Below are 16,128 nucleotides of genomic sequence, written 5' to 3' on the forward strand. Positions count from 1 at the left end.
ACTACAACATAAAAATGGAAACTACGTCTTTAGCTTTTAGATGGAGAATGGAGCTTTAATCAAAACCTAGCTTTTAAATGTTCTCTAACTTGCTTTTAAGAATGGAGTGTTTTGGAGTTTCATGAAGTGTATGTCATCGTGGGACATAACTTTTCTTAGAATTTGGAATAAATCAGAAAAGCAATAGGCTAATATATTTTCTGATTCTATAATGGCATAGCATTCAACTCCAAATTTGTTTTGCATTTTTTTCCTGAATATCCATTTCTTCACATCTTTCAAGCAAAGTAAATATTTTTATAATATTCCCTGACGTTACTATAAATCTATTAGTCCATTAATTTATAATTAAAATGAAGACACGTTCCTTATGTTTCCACATCTCAAAAGAACAAGATAGTTAGACTGTAATTACCATCACAGCTTGACTGCAAGGAAGACGCAGGACCAGGGAGTCCTATTCCTGGAAAGAGCTTGATTACTAAGAGTATGGAAGGAAATCTATATGCAAAGAAACAGAATCCTGTGCAAGACCAGAAGTAAAGGCAGCTAGCTGAAGTACATATGGTCACTTTTCATAAAAGCAGTTCGCTGTAATCAATACAAACCCGCTGCTGAACAATTGATTGTTTCACCACACAATCAGGATTCTTTGTTTGTCCTTATGTAAAAGATGATAGGAAAGCTTTAGATTTCATCATTTTCCAATTTGGAGATACTGCAGCACATGAATTCTTTCTGCCCTGGTATAAAAAGGGAATCAATTTTTAAAGAGTGTATCAATTACAGGAGGAGACAAGAAATAAAATAATGAAGATCGGTAATTCTTATCTCACAGTTTTCAAGGTAGACTAGTGGGAGAAAAGACTTTCACAGAAGTTTTATACCATTTTCACTATATTAAAGAATTAAGTAGTCGAACAATAATAATACCATTTTGGATAGACATTACTTTTCACAGCATCTCATCAGGCAAACTATTACCAAGTGTAGGCAACCCCTTTCAAGAGTGATTTTTGAAACTCTGTGTACCATGTACACAATTCAACAACTGTCACCTAGAGGCCCTGGTCTTAACTGGGACCCACAAACACTGTGACATACAAATAAATAATATACTAAATGGAAGATGCAGTGGAGGTTTGGCTGTCATTTCTTATAAATTACTTACTCTAGCTACACTGGTGGCAGCTTCAACATCCAAAAGCATCTTCTCAGATTTCCTATTTATACATTTTTAGAGCTGAGGGTTGTTTTGAACAGGAGGTGGAGCTCTCACTGCACCAGCAGAGGAAGAATGAGAGGAAACATATTTTGTTTAGAACCTGGAATGGAGATGGTGCTCCTTTCTCATGGTATGCTCTTTCTGTCCTGTCTTATTTCAATGCCTAAAAGTATCCAAGCATTACTGTTATGCCCCAAATACTTTATTTTGAAAAAACTCCAACAATTACACAGTGTTTATTGTTTTATGAAATGTGAAATGCTTGTAACATGATATATAGGTTGAAATAACAAAAAAAAAAAAAAAAAAAAAAAAGAGACTGTTCCTGGAAAAAGAGTATCCATGTTCTAGCTACAAGATCTTTTATCATCAGGACATCTAAGAATAAAAAGTTTGTTAACAGACTACATACACTTCTCCTTCGTTTTCCATTAAAAATACAGTGCCACTTTCAATGGGAATGACGACACCTCTGCTTTGTCATCAAAATCCCCTTCCAGAATGCTCTACAAAATGCTATTTTAGCCTTCCCCAAGCCACAAAAGTTCAGGCTTATAGGAAACTGAAAAAGAAAAGTTGATACAAGTCCTCATATAATTCTTGTAAACAGAAGAAATAATGGTTGCTTACAATAAGAGTATTCAAAATACAGTAGCTGGAAAGCCTCCACGGTGCATACCTAATGTAAGTACTTCCACTGTACTCAGATGTAGCACTGAAATTCTAGCACCAAACGCTCTGCCACGCAAGCCTCTCTTCGCTATGTTCTCCTCAGTGCCAGAGCACCAGGAGGACCTTTCTCCACCCTGGCAGAGCTGGGTCGAGACTGACTAAACTTTGTCCTCAGTGGCCTATTGAGTGAGAAACACAATTAGGTAACTAAGCTGCAGTATAAAGTCCCATCAATTTCTTTCCTACTTCCTGTGAATTCAAAGATAATCATTACAAGAACCACTAAGATTTACATATATTCAGCCTCCACACAAGCAAGCCTTTAAATTCCTCCATATAAAAAATTCACAAAGAAACTTAAAAAGAGAGACAGCTAAGGCCAGGAAGAACGCGTTCATGTAAATTAGCAGCACAGACAACATTCTTCACATAGACTGCAAAAATTAAAATCTGTAAGTGGGTGGATATCTGGTGGTATTTTCCAACGGATAATTTTTAATTGTAATGGTTTGAAGAATTGTCATTTGAAGTTTCCAGTTATTCTAAAATTAAATACCTATTATTAAAAAGACATATTTTTAAAACTGCTCCTGCAATACTAACTTAATTAACTTAATAACCTAGTCACTGCTGTAGATGAAAAACACATCTTCAGCTCCTTCAGGACTCACCAGTCACCTAACATAAAAATTATATCATATACTGAAATTCCAAGGTAACTTCATAAATGCCATGACAATGATGACTAATTATCAGTTAAACCTGGAATGAATTACATCAGGCATTAAAAAGTTCAAAGACCAATTAAAATGTGCATTACAGTAATAAAAAACCCAGATATCTATTACATCTTCCCTCATGTTGCATTTTAAAGCCTGGTGTGTTCTCGCTCCTGGGAAGTAAAGAATGTACATATACTTAACACTATCTTTGTTGACAAGATTTTACAAGTATCACGACTTGATGCTATACGGACAGAAAGCACCAGCAGGAGCAGTTAAGCATGAATCCCTCTGATGAAATAATTCCATTGGTAGCATTATATTATCAACAAAGTTTTGCCACTACTAGCTCTCAAAGATTCAATGGAATTCAAATAGATCTTTATTGTGATGCATGTTTGAATGCTCTGCTACTCCCTATCTTTCTGAAAATGTAACTTCCTCATCAAAACCACAAATCAGGAGATCTTGGGAGAGAATTGGGTAATGGATGATTTGCAGTTATGGTTTACTGACAGACTGTGTCAACTTCTGGTCTTTCAGATGGTAAATTGATATAGGTAATCATGCTGCTGCTTCTTTATCATACTGCTGACCACCCCCCCTCAGGAATACATCAAAAGTGGTTTCTTGCTCAGAGAAATCTTACATGGCCCTTTCCACTAGGATTTCGTGACTGTGAATCAGCGGGGTTTTGAGCAATTGCACAACAATTAGAGATCACTGGAGCTATATGTCTCTGTCTAATCTGTCTACACCCCGAAGCAGATTAAACACACAAAAAAGGAAACAGCTTTAACTGATTGTTATGTATAAATTCAGTCACTTTTTCACTTTGGTTTTACCTTTACCCAGTTTCTGCCTTAGCTGCCTTCATGTCTGCTGCAAAATTCTCTGTGTCTTACTTTATACTCTTCAAGTTCCCATTGCATACCAAGTGGTCAGTTTCATAACACTGACTTAAAGTCTGTCAACAGGAAAACTGACTGGAGGAAAGAAATTTAATCATCACTACTGACAAATGCACAAGTTAACAACAACAAAAAAAAGTATTTTCAGTAACACCAATCTTTGGCCTAAATTATCAGGTCTATTCCTTCCACTAATACATGCTCCTTCACTGGAACTGAAAAAAACAATGGTCTCATATAGCATTTTTCTGACATTACAGAATCATTGGCATCTGTCAAATTATCTTTATCCTTTTCATCTTCCCATGTAAGAGAGAAAAGTATCTGTACAGTCCTACTCTGACTCCCTTGTGGAGATACCAGGACATCTAAAAATTCTCTATGAAAACACTAAGACAATAAAAAAGTCTAATTGATCTAACAGATCTAATATTTCTGTTTAACTTCCTTGAACTTGGAGTAACTGGTCTGTCACTGATTTCAACAGGACTTGTGACACAAGGTAACACTTGATGAGCTTGTACAAGCCAAACTGGTAAGCAAGAAGTCTTCATACTGGCAGATTTCATACTCAAGGCACACAGAGCCCGTTCAGATTTTCTAAAACTACCAAGTTCACACAGTCCAGAGACTCAGTGAAAGGGTTAGAATGGCAATACTTCAAACTGTTTTTTCATAAACTCATTCACATAATTACGCCCTCCATGCTTTATAACTACAATACTTATAAATATTCCCCCTTTATCTTTCACATTTATCACTTGCTATTGTGGCTTACTCTTAGGCTTCATATGGAAGAACATCTAACAACTTCTCTTTCTGACTCTATGCACATTTACTTTAACAATAAAGAATGCTGAAATACATAAACGATACCAAACTTTTAAGTCCTTGTAGTTTTATACTTCCGTAAACAAGAGTATAGCCTAGTAATTAAACTGCTGCTTCTACGGAGGTAAAGTCTATGAACTTTGGAAAAAATCCACAGTACATTAGGATCTTACCTGTCATATCTTACTTCGACAACACTTGCAACTGCAGGAGCAATTTGGGGTGCAGTATTGGAAGTGTTAATTAAAAACGTAGTAAGCACATGTGTCAGTCAAGTATGCCCTCTGCTCTACAACACATTTAAATGTATGTCACCTTGACCTGCAATATACCACTGTAAAATTTTTTGGGTCAATATAAATCAAATGTACACTAATTTATTCAGTAAGTTTCCTAGCATCTGAATCAACTTTAGAAATCTAACTAGTATTTATTATTCTGTTATTGACAAAGGGAGCATATTTAAATGATAACAAGAACACATGGGTGTCATTTCGAAGTTGAATTGTTCCCTAGGGACATCCTTAGTAAGCGTCTACATTTAAAGGTCATTCACTGCCAAATTATGAACAACTGTTGCATTTATTAGCACAGGCTCAATAGTTGGGAAGCTAGTGTCATCAATTTAAACTGACAATGAAATCTAATTGTCCACAAGGAAAACAGACATTTTCCTTATTCTGTGTTTCACTGTTTTTTGCATACCCCAAACTGAACTGGAACAAGTGCAAGTTTACTCTATTTTTTTTTTTTGGGGGGGGGGGGTGGGGTGGAAAAAAGGCTTTCAGGGTTTTATATCAGAGGAAGAGTGTTTTAGTAAAGCTGAGCTCCTGAAACAGGACTGAAAGGAGTGAGTTTCCCATTTACTTTGTTGACAGAGCCCTATCTCAAGTGTTGCATTATAGACTTTTCCCTCATTTTTCTTTCTAATCTTTTCTTTCCCTAAACCGACCTTTCATTGGTCAAGACTCCACCCTTTCTATTTCTTAATTTCTCTGTAGTTTTCCCTTTGAAGCTAGGCAAAAGTTGCCAGTTTCTGTGGCAAGTCACTTCCACCCTCTCCCCAGAACTCCATTCTGCTTCTACAGCTAGCCGGTGGTTGATGGGTCTCTGCCCATTCCACTTCTCCAGTGCTGCCTAGCCATACCAAGGAGAAAAAGAAAATCATCTGAAACAACAGGTTTCAGGGAAAGCAAGCTGAAAACAAACGAGTAAGTTGGTAATGAGCTTCCTTAAAGAAAAGGACAAAAACTCTTTCTGTGTCTTTCCTTTCCAGGCAGTGAGAATACACAGTGGCAGGCTGAATCCAAGAGGAACTGGATACTGTTCTGCTAAAGATAAGGAACCAGAAACCCGGAGATGTCAGGAAAGCGTGTTTTGGTAGCCATGCGGAGCCACCGCAGAGAGGAAGGAGTCTCCTTCCAGTCTCTCATTTCATGCAGGAGGTCACCACCATCACTGTGCCTAGCAAAGAAACTAGGACAACCATCACCACACTTCTCAAAAATCCCTTCTTCAGCCCTGTTTCTCTGCAATGGCACCTGACAGTCACAGTGCAGAAGACACCCTCTGTAACCACCTGGCATGTTACTGGGCTGGTGGGGAGCTAGCATGCAAGCAATCTTCTACCCGCCCCAAGCTCCATCATCCTTTTCTGCTATTAATCACATAATCTGATAGTTCCTTGTTTCAGCTACTCCAAGAAAACATTTTAATTCTGAGCAAGTTCGCACTTGCAGGAAAGAGAATAGTAAAAGATCAACTGTGTAAAGTAGTATTCCTGTGATCATAGAATCAAGGAATTATAGAACCGTTTGGGTTGGAAGGGACCTCTGAAGGTCATCTAGTCCAACTCCCCTGCAATGGGCAGGGATATCTTTAACAAGATCAGGTTGCTCAGAGCCCCGTCCAACCTAACCTCGAATGTTTCTAGGGACAGGGCATCTACCACCTCTCTCGGCAACCTGGGCCAGTGTTTCACCACCCTCAGCGTAAAAAATTTCTTCCTTATATCCAGTCTGAATCTACCCTCTTTCAGTTTAAAATCATTACCCCTTGTCCTATTGCTACAGGCCCTACTAAAAAGTCTGTCCCCATCTTTCTTATAAGACCCCTTTAAGTATTGAAAGGCCATAAGAAGGTCTCCCCTGAGCCTTCTCTTCTCCAGGCTGAACAACCCCAACTGTCTCAGCCTTTCCTCATAGGAGAGGTGTTCCATCCCCCCGAGCATTTCTGTGGCCCTCCTCTGGACTCGCTCCGACAGGTCCATATGCTTCCTGTACTGGGGACTCCAGAGCTGGACGCAGTACTCCAGGTGGGGTCTCACCAGAGCGGAGTAGAGGGGCAGAATCACCTCCCTCAACCCGCTGGCCGCGTTTCTTTTGATGCAGCCCAGGATGCAGTTGGCCTTCTGGGCTGTGAGCACATATTGTCAGCTCATGTCCAGCTTTTCATCCACGAGTACGCCCAAGTCCTTCTTGGCAGGGCTGCTCTCAGTCCCTTCATCCCCCAGCCTGTATTGATACCGGGGGTTGCCCCGACCCAGGTGCAGGACCTTGCATTTGGTCTTGTTGAACCTCATGAGGTTCACACAGGTCCACTTCTCAAGCTTGTCCAGGTCCCTCTGGATGGCATCCCATCCCTCTGGGGTGTCAACTGCACCACTCAGCTTGGTGTCATCTGCAAACTTGCTGAGGGTGCACTCGATCCCACTATGTCATTGATGAAGATATTAAACAGTACCAGTCCCAATATGGACCCCTGCGGGACACCACTTGTCACTGATATCCATCTAGACATTGAGCAGTTGACCACTACCCTCTGGATGCAACCATCCAGCCAATTCCTCATCCACTGAACAGTCCACCCATCAAATCCATAGCTCTCCAGTTTAGAGAGAAGGATGTTGTGGGGGACCGTGTCAAAGGCCTTACAGAAGTCCAGATAGATGACATCTGTAGCCCTTCCCACGTCCACTGATGTAGTCACTCCATCACAGAAGGCCACTAGGTTGGTCGGGCAGAACTTGCCCTTGGTGAAGCCATGCTGGCTGTCTTGAATCACCTCCCTGTCGTCCATGTGCCTTAGGATAGCTTCTAGGAGGATCTGTTCCATGATCTTCCCAGGCACAGAGGTGAAGCTGACAGGTCGGTAGTTCCCAGGGTCCTCCTTTCTACCCTTTTTAAAAATGGGTGCAATGTTTCCCGTTTCCAGTCACCAGGGACTTCATCTGACTGCCATAACTATTCAAATATCATGGAGACTGGCTTGGCAACTACATCAGCCAATTCCCTCAGGACTCTGGGATGCATCTCGTCAGGTCCCATAGACTTATGTATCTTCAGGTTCCTCAGGTGGTCACAAACATGATCTTCTCATACAGTGGGAGGGACTTTGCTCCCCCAGTCCCTGTCCTGCAGTCCATCCATTCGAGAGGTGTGGGAAGAGAGGTTGCCAGTGAAAGCTGAGGGAAAAAAAGTTGCTGAGTAGCTCAACCTTTTCCTCGTCTGTTGTGACCAGTTTGCCAGTCATGTTCATCGCGGGGGGGAGTACACTTTCTTTGACCTTCATTATCATACTGTTTTAAATGTTAATACTATACATAAGCCTGATGATGTAAAATAATGGAAATTGAATTACCTATATAATTTCATAGAAAAAAACATACTTCACTCAGATACCCTGCACTAATCCAGGATTGTACCCATCCCCTTCAACTGGAAGGTTACATTTCAAAGAGATTCAGTGCTTCACAGTGTCACTTCCTCCGCTTATCTCAACTTTTCTAATTAATCAGATTCAGGTAGCACAGAACTGGTGAAACATCTACTTAATCACAAAGTCTTCAACACCCTACAATCCTCATATTTTAAAGCGGTATCTACCAAACCCACAGCTTCTGACTGTTAACCCCCACATAATGAGGTCCAAAAGAATGAGAGCTGATGTGGTCTGGACATGGAAGCATTCAGAAGTTCCAACTGTCCAAGTGAAATCACCTTTTTGCTCAATGCAAAATAATCCTTATGTTACTGTTTTTTCTTAGGTAAATATCCTTGCCTACATAGTATCTTCCTAGCTAGCACAGAGCAATGGTAAGCTCTCATTAACCTCAGTTTTGCTGGAGGGAGGGCTTATAGTGTACTCATTTGCATCGGCCATGAATTTCTATGCTTGGAACAATACCTATGCAAATTATTTAGCAAAGTAACAAATTGACAATTACATTAGAATAAGCCTTGCTCATGCATAGTCCATAAGCTCTTTAAAACATAAAGGAAATACACCATGTTATTATCAGAACAGACTTCCATATCCTCTCCCACAAGCATGCCTGACCCAGAGGAACTTTAGCTATGACTTCTAGTACAGTTTCATGGTCAGGGATTGACCTGATGAACTGATACATCTGATAGCGTAAAGTATGATAATTTTTGTATGGGATGTGGTAAAGAACCCCCCTCATCTGACTGACGAGGCAATCACACAGGAACAGCTACCAAACTCTATTGAGCTACAGCAAGTTTCAGACGCATGAGTTTGATTCATGACCAGTGACCTGAGAGGAACAGTGCTGTAATAATCAACAGTGCTGAAATAATAAAACATTTTCACTTTCAAGATCATTTTCTTGAAAGACTTCTAGAAAGATACAGTTTCATTTCTGATTTCTTTGAAGCTTACACAGCTTAACATTTATAAAATTCAAAAAACCAAATCCTCTCGATAGTAGGATTCACTGACAGAATTACTATTAAAGAAATAAAAACCACACTAAAAGCAAATACTAAAAATATATATTGCTGTGAAAAATCCTATTTGTGTGATATGCACATCTTAGAAATCACTCTGTCACTTCAACTAAACTGGCCCACTGGGACATGTTGGGATCAGTCTGTGCTATTGTAACCACAATCAACTGGAATGTTTTAAAGCCAGTTTCGTTCCCCAAAATCATGCAGACATGTTGTAGGGGACCATTTGCATTTAAGTTCAACTAAGAGGCAGAAATATTAATACAGTTACACTTCCACATTAACGCATCTAAAGTGGTTTACAAGGCTTGTAAACACTTGCCAGTACTGAGGACAGCATTAGTATCAGGCAGATGCAAGAGAGAAATGCACTTGCTTCATGCAACTATGCCTACATGGATCAATCTTCTGGCAATTCTACAGGATTATATTTTTTTCCTGGTATTTCATAACAGCTCAGAACTACCAAATGAATACATTTGATAAAAGAAGCTAGCTTTGAATATCCACCTTCAGTCAAATGCCTTGGGCTTTGGTCCAGAGCACCCCCTGTGTCCACCCAACAACACGTGGAAAAGCATTACAGCGCAACAGCTCCATGGGATAAGAAAACCATCAAGATTGAAAATGACCTCTGCAAATTGTGTAGACTAACTCCTCTGCTCAAGCAGCGTCAGCTAGAGCAGGCCGCCCAGGACCACATCCAGTCAGGTTTTGAGAACCTCCAAGGATGGAGACTTGACAGCTCTCTGGGCAACCGGTACCAGTGCTAGACCACCCTCATGGTAACAAAACGGTTTTGTCTTATGTTTAAATGGTATTCTCTGTATTTTGATGTGTGCCCATTGCCACTTGTCCTGTCACTGGGCACCACTGAGCGCCTGGCTCCCTCCTCCTCATTCCCTCCCTTCAGACTATTTGTACACAGCAAGGAGATCCACTGAGCCTTCTCTTCTCTGGGCTGAGCAGTCTCAGCTCTCTTAGCTTTTCCTCATGCAAGAGATGCCCCAGTCCCTTCATCATGTTTGGCCCTGCACTGGACTCGCTCCAACCTCTGCAATGGGGAGCCCCGACCTGGACCCAGCGCCCCGATGTGCCTCTCTCAGCCGGGCCGAGCGGCAAGGAAGCACTACCTCTCCCCACGGGCTGGCCACGCTGCATTAGCTGCTGTCGCCACCGCTCCACAGCACGAAGCTCGCGTGGGGCAGGAGACGCCCGACGGGCCGAGGCCACCCCGGCCACCCCTGCGCCGAGGGGGTCAGGGCAAGGCACGGCAGCCCCGCCCCACCCCGCGGGCCCCTCAGGCCGGCACCTGCACGGCGGCCTGGCCCCCGGCGCGGCCCCCGCTCGCCGCCGCCACATCGCCCCCCCGAGGCGCGGGGGTCTCCCGCCCCGCCGCCCCTCACCGTGTAGCCCCGCTCCAGCTCGCTCTCCTCGTAGCGGAAGGAGGGGATGTACACCTCCATGGCGGGCCGGGCCCTGCCGGGGGCGCCGGCTCCCCCTCAGGGCCGCGGGCTCCCGGCGAGCGGCGCCGCCGCAGCCATCTGCACGCGGCACGTGACGCCGCGCACGTGACACCGGGCGGGGCGGGGCGGGGCGGGGCGCGCGGCCCGGCCGTTGGGCTTCGGCCGCTGCGGCCCCTCCCCCCCCACCCCCCCACCGCGGCCGAGGGCGCGGGTCGGCGGGGCCTCGCCTCCCGGGCGGCCAAAGGCGGCCGGGCCGGGGCCGGGAGGGCGTGCTCGGGGCGCGGGGGGAAACCCGCTGTAAAGGCGTGCGAGGAAACGGTGCCGGCGGGGCGAAGCCTTTCCCCGAGGTAGGTACAGGGCTGCCCGCCGGCCAGCAGAGCTGCTGTGCCGCTGTCACGGTACCCAGCTCTGCGGGGTGGGGGGTGAGGTAAGAAGAGCGCAGGTTCCTCTGAAAACACCGTATTTTTAAAAACGAAGTTAGAGAGCACCTACTTTAATATGCCAGGGCAGCAGTGTTGCTTTGGAGCATAGAAAAACGGGGAGAAAAGAGATTAACTTCCAAAGGGAAGAATTTATCCAGTCCTAAATTCAGACCACAGCTCAAACCACTTCCTATGCCTGCTAGGTCAACAAACTCCCCATAGCTGTCAAAGTATAGTACCTTTCATGATGCCAGTTGTGAATCGATACATGAAATTCAGGAGGAAAAAAGTCAGCAGTGAGGAAAGTTGCCTGTATTGTGGCTGTTCCCGAGAAGCTGCCTTTTACTTTGTTACTTAGCGGAGCAAACCAAACCATTTTGGAGAAGCACAGATGATTTCTAGTCACTGGGGAAATTAAAACTTCTTACTCCCCAAAATAAGCAGCTGTGTTGATGACTTAAGAAGTAATAGAGGCAGAAACAGGTGTAATACTAGATGCATTTGGTAGGCAATGCCGTCGCACAGGGTAATGCTCCCACCTTCACACAAATTTGCTAACCCCAAGCTTCAAACCATTTGGAAGCACTGCAAAATGACAACAAACCACAGCTGTATTAGATGGCAGTAGCTTAAAACTCACCTCAAGGTTTTATGAATGCTGGAGAGTCTCCGAGGCTAAATGGTTAAGATGTGCAACTTCACCATCTGTCACTGATCTTTTAAAGAGTAGCTACTGTTATAAATTCATGCGTATGCAGGGTTTGATTTTGCATAAGCAGAGTCAAGTATAAAAACATCTCAAAAAAGGACAGAAAACAAATGATTACTTTTATCTGACCTCTGTGGTTATGCTATCTCAGTGCTTCTAAGATCAGCTTTTTGAAACGTCTTCTGAAAACTAACTTGCTTCCTTCTAGACTAGTAACATCAGGGGACAAAATGTTACAAGCTCTTTTCCCCTCCATTTTTCTTTGTTTTACTGCTAGCTAAATTTAATTATGTTTTGCTCTAAGCAAAGACCTGTGACCTGAAGAATTCAACAGAAGGCTTTTGACTAAAACCAAGAGGCCGAAAGCAAACTAACACTAGTTCACTTTGCTAAACTAAAGCAAAGTAGCAACCATACATAATAAAAAATGACCTGAAATCAAAGCAAGATAGTCCTCGGGCATTCGTTTCTGCACAATGCTGCTCCTGTGCCAGTGTCCTCAACTGCTGATGACCAGCAGGACAGTCCCAGTGCGGCTCTGTGGTAGAGGTGACAAGAGCAAACAGGTTTCCAGTCCCTGTGTGCTCTCGCTGTAGGGACCATTTCCTTGGAACACAGTGATGCCTAAAGGGAATGAATAAGGAATCCCATTTTCCCTTGAAGCATACTCTGATAAATACATTATAATCATCCCAAGGAAAGGCAGGCCATATAATAATAGTGTAATCAGTCTGGTAAATGTGGGCACGCTAGAGAATAATTATCATGCTGTCATTGGTTAAGACTCTAGTCTTTAAACTTAGTTTCTGTTCTTCCCCTAATACAAAACGGGTGGACAATTCTAATGACACCATTTATGCCATAATGCATTTATGCTGATGAGAAGCTAGTAGAAGAATTTCATAGGGGCACTGTAAGGGACGAGGCCCAAGTGACTGTGCTGTGAGCATAGACAGTGCCCCCAGGGAAAGCTCCAGAAACCAGCCACGGGGAGGGGCCCAGTGTCACTCTCCTTGACTGACTGATGTCTCAACCACTCCTGAAGCTGGGGTGAGAGAAGATTCCAGAAACCTTGTACTGGGGCCAATAAATAGGGGCACACACGAGCCTCCTTGGGGTGCTCTCCGCACCGACGCCCCCCGTTGGCAGGTCCGACCATGGATCAGTGATATCTCTCTCTCTCTTGCTTCCCAGCTCTCTCTTTCTCCACCCCGCCCCCTTCTCGTTCTCTGCTAACACAAGGCCTACCTCAACTTCTCATAAAGCCGCTTAGCTTATGTGACATTGGTACACAGAGGGTTGATGCTTATAGAGTGTTCATTCCATTAAAGTTGATGTTCGTGTTTGGACCTTGAGTGTTATCTCACCTTAATCCACACCGAGGGGATTTGTGGACCTTTGTCACTCTCCCCTTCTCGTAGGTGGGACGTGACAGGCACTATTTGTGGTTGTTTGCAATCTAATAACCAATTATTTCAAAAAGCTAGTTTCCTCCCTAATATCATATAACTTATTAACAAAGAAAAGTTTGAGACATTAATCTGTTTTCAAATTCAATAGTACATAATGGAGCTTTTGACTGTGCATCAGCCAAGAGGAACAAAGAAGATTACATGGTGAGCTGAATTCAAATACGTCAATATGTTTTGGAATGTTAAATACTTAATTTGCACAATATATCATCATTAGTTGGCTAATCTTTAAAGTTACATCTAAAGAAAAAAATAGGATTTCTCCACATGGCTGACTGGCCAAGGATTGTCTTTCTGTCTCATACATTGAGGAACAAAAATTTAAGAAACATTAATTCATAAAATGCTATCAATGTGCATCGAAAACCATCCAGGATTCTTGTTTTTGAAAGCTAATTGTAGAAATGATACAATGATTCCCACAAATAACAAAGCAAGGAGAATATATTTTAAATGTAGCTTGATTTGAACCAGTGTAACATGTATGAAAATAATTTTAGTAATCCTAAAAGCAAAACTGTGAAAGGGTTGAGCTCTACCGGTAACAAATACATAGCTGCCTTCAATTTCATCTGTTGAGCAGGCCCCAAAAGGTCCTCTAGGAACTGTAGGTGTTGGTCTTCAATGCTGGTTTTTGTTACAAGTATCTTGGGTTATATTCTTAAGTTAACTTGATCCAGAATGTAAAATAAATGAATAAATATACTCCAGTTTTAACTGTTACCTGTCATTAGACTCTAGCTTAACCTTCTATGATTACAGAAGCTATGCATCATCACTGTTTAGAATCGGGTCCAATCGGTGGAGTATGCCACACAAATAATTGAGTAAGAATGTGGCATTTTCACAATCAAACTTTCATACTATCTAAAAATGAAATATATTTTTGAAAATAAAACAAAACCCCCCCTTTGTTGGCCACTTCTGATGTTTTTTTTTTTCCCCCCAAAGTTGTCACTGTGCAATTCCTCCTATGGGGGGATTCAGCATTCATCATGCTAGAATGATGCATGGGAGAGAAAAAGGAATGAACATAGGCAACTCTGAAAGATCAGTTTCCACTAATCCTCATGATTCAAGGACTTCCTGAATGGCTAGTTTCCAGAATAGAAGTAGGCAAATAAATGCATATAAAAATTCTAATCAAAGTGATAAGTAAAGTACACATCAAAACAAGAGGCCAGATTAAAAAAAGAGACAGTCCTTAATTAGATCACAACCTCAGTTTGCCAATTTTTCAGTTGCTACCAGAAAGACTGGTTTTAAGTAAACTTGTACCTCACTGTACTCCTACAGATACTGGTCTTCTAAGTAAATAGTAGCAAAATTCAACATACTTGATAAAACTTCGAGTAAAACAGCATTTGCTTTTTAAGGAGTTCTCATCTTCCTCACTCCTCTAAAGGTTTAGCTGCATTTTTTTTTTTAAAGTGGTGTAGTTGTTTCTAAAACATCACAAAGCACTTTCATTAGCCGGTGAGTACAAACAAGACCACTTGGAAAGAAGACAGGGAGAATCGTAACTCCGAAAAGGTCAGCAGTTTTCTACATGAGTTCACAGAATCAAATAAAAACCTCAGTACTTCTCCTAACAGCCACAATAGTTGGAGCTGGTAAGTAGGTAGTTTTCAGAACAGCTCAAGTGTGTGTGCACATGGGTGAGTGGGGCAAGCGGGGGGGGGGAGCCAATGTATTAGTACGACATAAGATAACTGCAGGTTTTCATACGGTGCAGTGCTCCTCCACCCTGCTGAGACCTCCCCTGGAAGTTCCACGTCAGATGTGAAGCTAAGCTAAAGCATTTCCTTTCTCATAATTTGTGCTACCTGCCTTCCTTGTGCTCTTCTCTTCTTGATCTCTCTAAGCCACAGATACATGGTTTATCTCAAGTCTTTTCTCACCCTTCCATTTTCACTGCCTATTCCTTTTATTTTAGTTTTCATACAAATATCCTGCTAGAAGGATTCTGCCTAAGCTGCCTTGCATACTCTTCTGAGACCCTCCTTCTTAATGACAGATTTTCTTAATGACAGAAAACAGATTTGGATTATTTTACATCCCTTCCCTATGTTGGTCATTTCCTCACTGATCCGGAAGAAAAAAAAAAAGTAGTGTTTTAGCAGTGAAGTCAAAAGTTATTTTACTTATTAGGAAGCTCACCCCCCATTCAACTATGGAATACAAGAATTAAAAAAAAAAAGGATGAATCCCTTTAGCAGATAACAGATAACATTTTGAACAACCTGAAACTTCAGCTCCTTACATGTTTTAATATTGAACTTTTTTTTCTCACATGGTTGTAATGAACTTATATTTTGTCAGAGATTCAAATTATTACACAGCCTGTTCTACTCTAAAGTGGAAGGACAGAAAAAAAAATTGGTTTTTTTGGTTTTCTTTAAGGCAATCATTTCACTGTACACATAATTTTAGTGGATATTGGCTGTTCACTTAAATGCACAGGATATACTAGCCAGCAGCTCATCTCCACCAGAATTTGAAAGAAACTGACATATTTGGGGCATGAACTCTAGAGATGCTGAAACACAAACTCCCATATGAGGCCTTCAGAGAGAAATAACTTAGGAGAGGTAAAAGAAGGAATAATTGATAGGGAAGCAGAATATTCCTTTTTAAAAGGGGCAGTGACTAAAGAATCAGAGACTTTCTTAAACTGATGTTCAGGCTACAGTAAGAGGTAACAATGTCTTCAATTTAAGCCACATCACGTCATATATTTTTAATTCAAAAAGCACCATGGACATGATGGATACAAGAATGGGGATGATTTAAAATTGTTGTAAACATCTACAGAGTTTACTTTTTAGGTTAAAATAAACTAGACTTCAGTAGCACCTTGTCTGTTATACAGCATTCCGAATTTAGTTCACCTTTTTGCAAACATTCGTTTTGTTCATGCTAGTGATTCTTCAGTGGTACGCTG

The 16,128-nt window shown here is 42.0% G+C and overlaps 1 protein-coding gene across 2 annotated transcripts in view; it reads right to left on the minus strand.

Annotated features, from left to right (window-relative positions):
- The window catches only part of SNX24 (sorting nexin 24), a 96,019-nt gene extending 85,363 nt beyond the window's left edge, over positions 1-10,656 (minus strand). For both annotated transcript variants that reach the window (XM_076361877.1, XM_076361876.1), the window contains exon 1: positions 10,522-10,656. In XM_076361877.1, coding sequence (XP_076217992.1) covers positions 10,522-10,581 — 60 coding nt within the window. In that variant the 5' untranslated portion in view covers positions 10,582-10,656. The remainder of the gene's footprint in view (positions 1-10,521) is intronic.
- Between the last annotated feature and the right edge of the window lie 5,472 nt (positions 10,657-16,128).

The sequence above is a fragment of the Aptenodytes patagonicus genome, chromosome Z (assembly GCF_965638725.1).
Source record: "Aptenodytes patagonicus chromosome Z, bAptPat1.pri.cur, whole genome shotgun sequence".
Lineage (NCBI taxonomy): Eukaryota > Metazoa > Chordata > Aves > Sphenisciformes > Spheniscidae > Aptenodytes > Aptenodytes patagonicus.